This window comes from Neomonachus schauinslandi, chromosome 10, assembly GCF_002201575.2.
Source record: "Neomonachus schauinslandi chromosome 10, ASM220157v2, whole genome shotgun sequence".
NCBI lineage: Eukaryota > Metazoa > Chordata > Mammalia > Carnivora > Phocidae > Neomonachus > Neomonachus schauinslandi.
This window is the reverse complement of record NC_058412.1, coordinates 70,864,567-70,875,610: the sequence shown is the minus strand read 5'-3', so window position 1 is coordinate 70,875,610 and position 11,044 is coordinate 70,864,567. Positions and strand designations below refer to the sequence as shown.

General features: G+C 43.0%; 1 protein-coding gene across 1 annotated transcript in view; it reads left to right on the top strand.

Moving 5' to 3' along the window:
• The window catches only part of STON1 (stonin 1), a 47,391-nt gene extending 37,741 nt beyond the window's left edge, over positions 1 to 9,650 (top strand). The window contains exons 3-4 of the mRNA XM_021701137.1: positions 6,600 to 6,802; positions 9,217 to 9,650. Of these exons, the coding sequence (XP_021556812.1) occupies positions 6,600 to 6,802; positions 9,217 to 9,291 (278 nt within the window). The 3' untranslated portion in view covers positions 9,292 to 9,650. The remainder of the gene's footprint in view (positions 1 to 6,599; positions 6,803 to 9,216) is intronic.
• Positions 9,651 to 11,044: the final 1,394 nt, after the last annotated feature.

Here is an 11,044-nt window from a genome sequence, read left to right as displayed (position 1 = left end):
TAGCAGAACACTGGGTTATGGGGGGCAGATTTGGGGATCTGAGTTGATGCAGTCACTCGTTCAATCAAACCTTTATTGAGCACTTACTGTAAACCAGGTACCACATCAGGTGCTGGGGCTAAAGATGAATAAGAGCCCATCCCTGCTTCTAAATAGTTCACAGCTGGTCTAGTCCATCAGGGAAATTTAATTTCATCTTAGGACCCTTCAGGCTGTGGACTTCAGAGGAAGCATTTTTATTAGGGTGGACCTATTGCAGTATTTCTCAAACTTGACAGTATGTTAGGACAGCCTGAGAGCTGTTGGATAATTTTGATGTTCAGGCTCTATTCCATGCCAAGTACATCAGAATGTCTCGGGGAGGGGCCTAAGCACCTGTATGTTTTGAGAGCTCCCAGATGAACCTAATGTATGGTTGAGGGACACTGCTCTGTAGGCTTTGGAATGTTCTGGAGAAGGAAGAGCAAACCCTAAACTATATTGGACTTGAGGGGTAGCATGGATCATGCCCTTGGTCCAGGACCACTCTGTATGACTTGCGGTTTGCTAACTTAACATCTGTCTGCTGATTGTAGCCTGGGCAAAGGACAGGGTCAAGCAGGTGAGAGACACAGCTGGGTGGCTGAGGAGTCCCAGGCCCTCATGCAGAAGGGAAGGCACTGCACAGTAGTCCTCTTCGACACCGCCCCCACCCCTCAGTTGATGCCAAATTCTGCTCTGCAGCGTTCTCATGATTTATATTAGTAGGGTTCTAGTTCCAAGGAATAGCAAGGAGAGCTCAGGCTCAAGGCAGGGCAAGGTGGTGGTGGAGTGGCCTGGTCACACAGATGGCTTCTAATGGTGCCTCCTCGTCAACTCCAGCGTGGCGGGAATATCTCCCGTGATTCAATCCACAGAGGTAATGTTCCCTGCCTTCTTTTATAACTTTGTTGGAGAAGCAAGCTAAAACCATTCTCAGGTTATCTTCATCCCAGGGAAACAAGTTTTGAGGTTTTGCGTGCAGGGTTCCAAATGATCTATTCTCAAAGTTACCTGTGCTGCTTTTAGGTGAGAGGGATTATAGAAATCATATTATTGCCTTTAATTTTGCTAAACACGAAGGGAAAGAGAGGAAGACAGGCTGGAATGCCTACTGTAATCTCCTCAGTCCATAAATGTCCCCTGATGTCTGGGTGATCACCCGACTCCTGCTTATACTTTGGAGAGGAGCACAAGGGGCTCATCCTGCTGGCTTGTCCTGGTGAGTTCGAAGGAACAGGGCGACAGGCTCGCAAAGAGCCCGGTCCAGTTGCTCTGCCTCAGGGCAGGCACTCCTGTTAGAGCCAATTAGAGCAACCATGCTTGTTTTCCAGACCGAGAGCCCATACAAACTATTCTTTTCTAATTTTGGAAGGGGAACAACATGGAAATGTTCTTGTGAAAATGATCCTGTTTATAACACTGTATTTTCCCAGAACTAATGGCATAGTTAATTGATTCAGTCACCAAGAATTTATTGAGAAGAGGGTTCACTCATTCATTCTGCAAACACCACTAAGTTTCGTGCAGGTACAGGCTCTGCGCTTGGTGCTCGGGAGACACAGATGCAACCCTGCTCCCCGCCCTCCAGAAACCTAGCAGCCTAGCAGGGGAGGCAGATCTGGCAGCAAGCACGCGAAGGCGCTGTGGAATTGTGCTGTGTTCCAGGCAGGAACACACACATAGAGTTGGGATTCCAGAGAAAGGAGTGATAAACTGCAGGGGGCACTCTGGTAGTCTTGGCCCAAGAGGTGATGGTTCAGCTTGGTGTGGAAGAATCAGGATTCTACCAGGGATAGAAACAGCAGAAACAGGCCTGTAGGTGGCAGATCGTAGTTAAGTGTTGGGACTGAGCGAGTGGAAAGAGAATGAACCAGCACATGGAGGACATTGTGAGCCATGCTTTGGGGTATGGACTTTGTCTGTCTACTGGGCTTCCGGAGTGTTTTCGGGCACAACTGTGACAGAATCATCCCTTGTTTTAGGAAGTTAGGCATACATTGCAGAGGAGAGATTCAGGAGTATAGACATGCAGAGACTTGGGAGAAGAGGGGGCCTGATAAGCAAGACCAGTGGCAGTGGGAGCACTAAGAAGGGAGTGAAGGATGGTGAGGAAACTCAGAGGAGGTGCCCTCAAGACAAGGACAGATTACCTGTGGGCACAGGGGACGGGAGGGGTGCAAGGAGGTCGAGGGCTCTGGCTTTGGTAAACAGGTGGGCCATAGTGCCATGAGCTGAGATAGCTTGGAATCCTCTCACTACTCCTTTAGAAATCTGTTTCCTAGCCCCTGCAGCATGTTGGAGTCCTTAGAATCATTAGAGCTTTAAAAACATCCCCATGTTTGGGCCCCATCCCCACCAATCAGACTCTGGGTGGTGAGGCCCATGTATTATTGGTGTTTGTAAGAGGCTCTATTACGCAGCCAGGGTTGAGAACTCCTGACCTGGGAGCTCTGCTGTGAAACCTGTTACGGTCCCCTAGGCACAGGTTATCCCTCCCCGCTCTGTGTACCCTACGTCTCTGAGCTCTCACTGCTTCCCACCCGTATTTACTAGCGGCTGAGCTCGCTAAGAACAATTACAAGAGTGGATATTTCCAGGGAGGCTGGCCTTCAGGAATTCTTCTGGAAGACAGTCACAGCACCAGGCCTGCACAGAATGATGTTTTACAAGCATTCCAGGCAATTAGACGGTGATAATGCATGGAATAAACCCTTTGGGATCAAAGATGCTTTGTTCAGAGCAGATCTGTGGGCCAAAAGGGGGCCGAGACAGAAGGCAGAGGGCTGTGTCAGGTGGAGTTGGGGCGGGGGGGGGGGGCAGGGAGAGGCTGGGCTAGGACACCTGGGCTTCCGTGGCCTGTCCTGTGGTTTCCCCACTGTGGGTGGGGAGGGTAACGCGAAGAGGGAGAGGGTGCCTGGCAGTTTGCCTCTGGAGGAGAAGCGTAGAAAGAGTAAGGTCAGGGCAGAGAAAAGTCTTGAGTGGCTTGAACCACCTTTGAAAATGTAGACCGATTCAGCAGGTGAGGCCCCCCCGCCCCTGCTTTCCACGCTGCTGGCCCTCGGACCACGCACGGAGGAGCGGTTTCTTTGAATGCATCTCTATTTTTCTATACAATTCTTAAATCGATTGGGTGTTTAGAGAACAGGATTATTTTTAAGAAGTCTTGAAAACATTGCCCTTTTTTGGGGTGCCTGGCCGGCTCAGTTAAGCGACAAACTCTTGGTTTTGGCTCAGGTCATGATCTCAGGGTCATGAGATTGAGCCCTGAGTGGGGCTCCGCGCTCAGCTCGGAGTCTGCTGGAGATTCTTTTTTCCTCTCCCTCTGCACCCTCCCCTCCAATCAATCAATCAATCAAATCTTTTTTTTAAACCATTACTCTTTTCAAGCAAGTTTCTGAAAAACTGGTACTGTTAGAAAAAAATATTTAAAAAATGGAACCTGAAAGAGAATATATGAACTCGTCTATTGTGCACATCATTTTAAAAAAAATGTTATGCCTTTCCTCATGTGGATTTTTTTTTTTTTTTTTTTTACTCACCACCCTGAAATCAACACCTGATCTGAGATCAAAAGTGGGTTGCTGAGCTGACTGAGCCACCCAGGCACCCCCTTCCTGTGAATTTTTGAGATCAGGATTAACCTTTCTTTTTCACTTCCATGTGATTTCGAAGGAGGTGGGAAGGGCTACTGGCCCCTTAAATGTCTCTTTTACCAGCATGCCAATGTTTAATATTCCTTTAACAACGTGGGCAAGTCTTTCATTTTACAGCAAAGGTTGGCATTGGGGAGGTAGCTCAGATAGCTTTTTCACACTAAAGTGTGAATGACAACAGAGAAACAGAGGAAACTTTCTCCAGGGTGGGGGTGGGGGTGGGAAGAGGGACAGATGAGAACACTGGTTAGCCACAAAAAAAAAAAGAAAGAAAGGGGAGTGAGAGTGGTGGAGGGCCAATTAATAAATACATCTATCTGTACCTTCCCATGTTACCAATTTTTAGATAAAGCCTGCTTTTTTACATTGCTGTCATTAGCACACTGGTGGCTCTCTCCCCACTTGTGTCATCCTCCTACCATTCTTTCCCTCCAGCTCTCAAAATTCACCTTGAGATGTGAAATATTTTGGTTCAATAAAGACCAGATGTCAACTCCACCAAAGAAGAATTTGTGACTGGCCTTCCCAGTCCTAAGAATGTTGTGAGAGTAGCAATTACCAAAGCCCAAGAGTGCCCCCTGCTGGAAGCCACTGAGATTAAACAGCGTGATTGACCAATACCCATTGAGCCTTAAATGTGCCAAACATTGTGCTAAGAACAAGACACAGCACCTCTTTGCTTGGAGGTCAAAGTCTAAAGTGGAAGGTATATGACTAGACGTTGTAGAGTATTTAGAGTTTTTAAAAGCCAGGAAAAATAGGTCAGAAAGCCTGAAGGGAAATAGGCTCTCCTTTTTGCCAATTTTTTAGAAAAGCAGAAAAAGTTTTATTTCTAACATTTTTGGAATATTACTTTATCTTCAACTTGAGTAATTTTGGTTGCAGAAGTTCCAAAAGAATTCTTTCCTTTAAAATGGGAATATCAACTTAGACCGTCTCCGATACCATTTTCAGCTCTGAAAGTGTAGATTTCACAGTCCATTATCAAAATTCTAGTAATTAAATAATAATGGTGGGTTTATAATCAAATAGCACGTTGCAAAGTTACAGCCAGCACTCTGTACCAGTCTAGTATACCACGGTTCTAGGGCTCTGCGTGGGCCAGCTGGCTTGTTGAGTCCTCACGATGATCCTGTAAGCTGCATGTTAGCATCGCCAACATCATCATTCCCAAGTTCAGATGAGGAAACGGAGGCTCAGAGACATCAAGGAACTTGTCTAGGATCACATAGCCATTAAATAGCAGAGTTGGGATTGGTTTCTGGGCCATCTGAGTCCTGTGTCTCTCTTAGCCACTGTGCCATAAAGAACTTAAGAGTGCCTGAATTAAGTTTAAATAAATTTACTGCCTCCTTGCTGCAGACAGAAGACTAAGAAAGGGTAGTGGATTGTGGAATCCCCCCTGGGTGTTTGTGTGTGTGTGTGTGTGTGTGAATTATCACTTGCCTGCAGTGATCTGGGTAGCTTAGAGTACCTCAGAGGCCACTGCTGTCCTGCCCTCCATGTAAGTGATGGAGATGGCTAATGAGCATCTGTTGGTTAATTGATTGATGACTTCTTAAGCCTTAGAATTCTATTAGTCTCTACAAGGAACAGGTTGTAAGGAGTGAAAGACAATTTATCTCTTAAGAATTAAGTGAAATCCTTTAAACTCTTGTTTTTTGTGCCTAAAGCTATATTCTGATGGAAATGTTCTTTCTCGAGGTATGTCAGTGGTAAAATAATTTAATCTGGCTTTTCAAATAACTGTCATCTCATACGTTTATTTAAATAAAGATGGCTGCATTAGATGTGTAGATGCTGTGGACAACGCAACAGAATCATGGAACTTTGTAGACTTACTACAGTGGTTGCATTGGAAACATTTTTTACTCCATTGTAACATGTGTGCAGGTGCACACACACCTAATAAGACCCCACTTAAAATCTTTGTATGTATCCAATATCCCTGGGTCTGGCACCGAGCCTGGCTTAGCATAGAGTAGATGCTCAATACATGGCAAATTGAATTAAGTGGAAACAAATATTAGATTAAAACACTGAAAGCAATATGCCCATCTCTACACTGTACATCTGTTCCAGGCAAAGCTTTTGGGGTTGGGGAGTGAGCAAGAATTACAGCAGTAAGAAATCATCCGTTCTACTGAAGAAAGAATTCTTGGCATAGAGTAGTTTCTAAAATGTAATAAAATTTTGGGGCGCCTGGGTGGCTCAGTCGTTAAGCGTCTGCCTTCGGCTCAGGTCATGATCCCAGGGTCCCGGGATTGAGCCCCGCATCGGGCTCCCTGCTGGGTGGGAAGCCTGCTTCTCCCTCTCACACTCCCCCTGCTTGTGTTCCCTCTCTCGCTGTGTTTCTCTCTGTCAAATAAATAAATAAAATCTTAAAAAAAAAAAAGTAATAAAATTTTAATAAGTTTCACTTAAAAAAATGAAAATTTTTAATAATGTGACCCAATTTGGGCTGAAGTTTACCTTTGCATTATCTATCAAGAAACAGAATGGTAAGGAAATTAATAAGGTAAGAATTATTGTAAGAGCTTATTCAGTCTACTTAAGGGAAAGGTTTTTTTTTCCCTAACATCCTTTGTACATTATAGCCAATTAATGATGCTTAATACAAATATTATCATATTTAATTAAAGAAACTTAACATACTCTTAATTAAACACTTTAGGAGTTAATATGTCATATATATAGTAATGAACTTGTGCTTATTTTAAAGCTAGTACTTAAAAAAATACAGATAGATTTCCCCTAGTTGGTGCAAAATTGTGAATTTTGATGGTATGTTGTTTAAACAGAACTTACACTGCCACAGTGCTAATGGAATTGTTTATTAAAGAGAGGGATGAGTGCTTCTTATGTTTAAGAGAAATGCTCAATGGCCATTAAAATACTTTGACCATTTGATTTCTTTTCTTCAAGGTCCTGATCATCCCCATTGCTTGTCATACAAACTAGAACTTGGATCAGACCAAGAAATTCCCTCTGATTGGTATCCATTTGCTACTGTTCAGTTTGGAATGCTGGACACCTGTGCCTCGAGGACAGAGGTCAAGTCTCTGGGGGTGGAGAGCGATGTCCAGCCACAGAAACATGTTCATCAGCGAGCTTGCTACAACATTCAGGTATATCCCAAAACCCTTTGGTTCAAGTTGAAGCTTCTGGCGCTGTGACCTGATTGGGCTTTAGAGCTCCGTTTTGCTCTCTTCAATGACCGTGTATGTGTATATGTATGTGTGTTTATTTGACCTGGAAAAGAGCTCAGTCATGGAAACGTGATGGTCACCAGTGAGCCAGGTTTCTCTCAGTTCTAGAAATCAGGAGCCTGAGCACACGGTGCCATTTAATTCTGCTCTCAATGAAAAACAGGGCATTAAAACCGAATTCACATTTCAGAAGCATCTTTATAATAAAAATTATGTTGGAATAGCATTTCTCAAGGTGTGTTCTATGGGAAACATATAATGACCCAAGAAAAAAATAAGTTGGGGCATGCTGTGCACTAAGTTAATGCTAAATAAAGGCTCTGAAAAGTTCGGCAATAAGGAAACTTGTTAGACTTAACTCAGTTTCTCCCAACTTATTGATTACAGAATCTTGTCTCTATGGGCACATGTATGTAGAACACCTATCAATATCTTCTGGAATAGTATTCTGTGGAGCACCCTTTGGGAAATGCTGAGTTATTCTATTGCAACAATTTTAAATGTTCACCATCAGCTCTTCTGCATTTTTATGCCAGATGAGTTAAAGTGTGACATACACTTGCACCTATTTCTAAACTTGCTTTTCCTTCTCGTCTTCGAAGTTAATAAATATAGAGATAACCTCTGCCACAGATTTCCCACAGTATCTTGAAATGGTGTGATTATGTACGACATCATTAACACCAACTGGTGGTTTTATAATATAGTAGTATAAGCCAGGGATTTTTTTTCTTTATTTTGGACCATCTGTTTATAAGCCTATGTGTTTGGGCCCAGTGATTTTTTTTCCCTATTAGTAAAATTAATGATGAGTGAGTGCCCTTGTGTGCAGCCTCTTTGGGACCAAGGGACTTAACTCTCCCAGCAGCTGGGAATTGCCCTGCTGAAGACAGCTGCCTTGCCCCCCGTCACACCCCCTTCCGTGGATGCAGGTGTATCAAGACCCTCTTGCCTCCGCTGGGGGTAACTCTGCAGCCATCCTAGCTCCAGCTCACCCTGGGGATCAGCTGAAGCCTTTCCAGTGACTGCATTGCAGCCCAACTCCTTCCACCTGCTTCCTTCCCTCCCCTTTCTTCCCCCACAGGTGTGGACCCCGACAGCACTCCCCAGTACGCTTTCTGCACACCAGTCTCCATCTCAGAGACTGCTTCTTGGAGACCCTGACCGGTCACACTAGGGATATAAGTATTACATGTGACTGAAATGCGGGTCAAGTACAATGGAGAATTCATTTATACCTATTTTCCTATGCATGGCTTGTTCCAGTTTCCTCTTGTTTTAGAGGACAGCTCAAAATTACATAACAAAGTCTCTGCCGCTTGAATAGCATTTACTAATTGCTTGTCACTTGGTGACAGTCAGTTTCAAAATGTTACTTTCCATTTCATAAGTATTTATTGAGCAATTTCAAAGTGCCAGGCCACCCTGGATGCTGGAGACAAACATGAACAAGAGACAGGTTCTTGTCCTCTCGAAGCATACCTTCTAGCGCAGGAACAAAAAATAATTTGTAAACAGATGAAGAGTTTCCAAGAGGGACGGACTCTAAGAAGAGGATAAAATAGGGGAACAAGATAGAGGATGATGGAGGGCTTGCTTATTTCATATGGCCCAGGAGGGCCTCTGTGAGGAGGTAACATTTGAGATGAGATGAAAAAGATGAGGGGCAGGTAGATGGTTCTGTCCAGCTGGTTTACTAGCTTGTAAATGAGTTCATCTTAATGAGATGATTTGGGGTGGGTTATAAATCTCACGTGGGCCAAAGGCTACAGATATGATACTTGGGGGTATAATTGATCACATGTCCAGCCAAGACCCTAAATGTCTTATCGATATATGTATTCTGTGTATATTTTATTTTATTTTTATTTTTTTTAGATTTTATTTATTTATTTGAGACAGAGAGAATGAGATACAGAGAGCATGAGAGGGAGGAGGGTCAGAGGGAGAAGCAGACTCCCTGCTGAGCAGGGAGCCCGATGCGGGACTCGATCCAGGGACTCCAGGATCATGACCTGAGCCGAAGGCAGTCGCTTAACCAACTGAGCCACCCAGGCGCCCCTGTGTATATTTTATAAACCCTCTGTCTGACTTAGAAGGGAGGAGAGTTTCAGTCCTCTTCAAGACTTGACACTAGAGGGAAGGATTTGGGGGGCTCTGTTGACCAAGAGGAGAGCAGGCTGCCTCACTAGGAGCTAGCATGAGACAGTGGGGGCACTGCGTCTGTGTCCAGCGGATGAGGTGGCTTCAGTCCTTGCGTCATGCGTGCAGTAGGACTGAGCAGTGTTAATGCTGTGTTGGTTAATGCTGTCATGTTTTGCTTTTGCATACAGGTCGAAATAGAAAAGAAGAGGATTAAAATCGATGGAGAAGACCCAGATAAAACTGGTGACTGTGTAACTCAGTAGGAGTAGCAAGAGTAAATGATGACCCACTTTTCAAATATGTAATTCACAGAAACCACACAAAGATCTGCTTCTGTGTACTGGAAATGACTTCTGAATAGAGGGCTTAGGACAGGTCCAGTGGCCGTGTTTTGAGAAGTGAAGACCTGAAACCAAACAACCAGTATTTTATGCTTTTGATATGTTTGTGCTCCAGGGGTTTCATCTAAAATATGTCCAACATGTGTATGATGTTTTTGCTTCCCATTAAAACTCAAAGTTTTAATGTGTTACCGGACAGCCAGCTTGGCGAAAGGGTTTTGGATTTTTAATTACTCAGTGGCTGAGTGTTTTGCACTCTGGATCACCTGGGGGCCATATTTATCGTCTTCTGGTCCCCATTTCTTCTTGCTCTGTTAGCACCACCTACTGGAGGGCGAGGCATTCAAAGGAGACATAAACCGAAATGCTCAATCTTTCCTCTTGCTCATCTCTGGAATGTGGCTAGGTGTGGGATGATGCTGAAACCACAGGCTAAAATGGAGATGTGGAAGTATCTGTAATTTTGAGTAATTTATCTTCCTGTGCTCTTACTACATTGGTGAGTAATCATTGACTGTATTTGGTACCTGTCTTTCCCCCATGGTGTTAGCATTTTCAAATTGTATTTGTATTCTGTTGTGTGTTGCAAAGAAGCTATTTCTGTGGATATACATATTTTAGTACAAGTCACTAAGACATACCACCTTTTGCTTGGAGAGATTCAGAATGGAATGGTATTGGACACTAGTTAAAATATTTATGTATATGAGAGATGAATTTTTAAAGTTCATGAATACTATCTCCCAAAAGTACAGACTCTAAGAATGTATTTTTGATAAAAGTATTATTTGTAATTAACACAAGCCTCTCTTGAGTAGAAGTCTAAATCATATTATGATTATTTTATGCTGGTTCTGCTATCATGCTATTTATGCTAATTCTGCTTACTTTAGAGTGTTTCTCTTTAAAAGATAAAGAAAATGAAAGACACTAGATTATTTTACCTGGATTTTTAAGAGTTGACGTTTCTATTCTTCAAAGTCAGGTAAATGCTTGGTTTCTAATAAAAAGCCAATGGCATTAGCAGTTATAATTCTGTTTATAATATTCTTTCAATATTTACAGTGAAAGGTAAGACTTAAAATTTATGAATTCTATATTCTACATACTTTTTAGTCTGGAAAAACAAAGTCCTCCTTGGGGTATTAATACACCTTCAATTTGTATTGAATCTTAAATGTGTTTAGGAGGCGTATTTCTCTATTTACCAGATTTGTTTTGAGTCAAAGCTGATGACATAATGTTCTTCCAAACAGCATTTATTTGTTGGCCCACAGACTTGATGTCATATGCTTTATTTAATGTTGTATTTACATTTATTTTAATCTGTTCAAAAACAGATGAAAACAAACATCTAATGGTCCGTATCAATTAGTGGATTTTATTGCTCTTTGGTATTTTACCTTAAAAACAAAGGATGCGAAAGGTGGCTGTTCAAATGAATTGGTCTTGCTCTTTTTCACTTGATGCATTCCTTGTAGTGGTCATGTGTTTGAGACTTACTGTGGATGCATAGGAGGCTGAATCTGTGTGTGTGTCATTCAGAAAAAAAAAAAATTCCACTATCTTTCCTCATCATTTGGTGTGGCACGTTCTGGAGTGACTTCAGTCCTGCTCAGAACAAATATGGAGTCAGGCTAGACCCCATGCTGCTCCATGATCCTAAGGAAGTCAG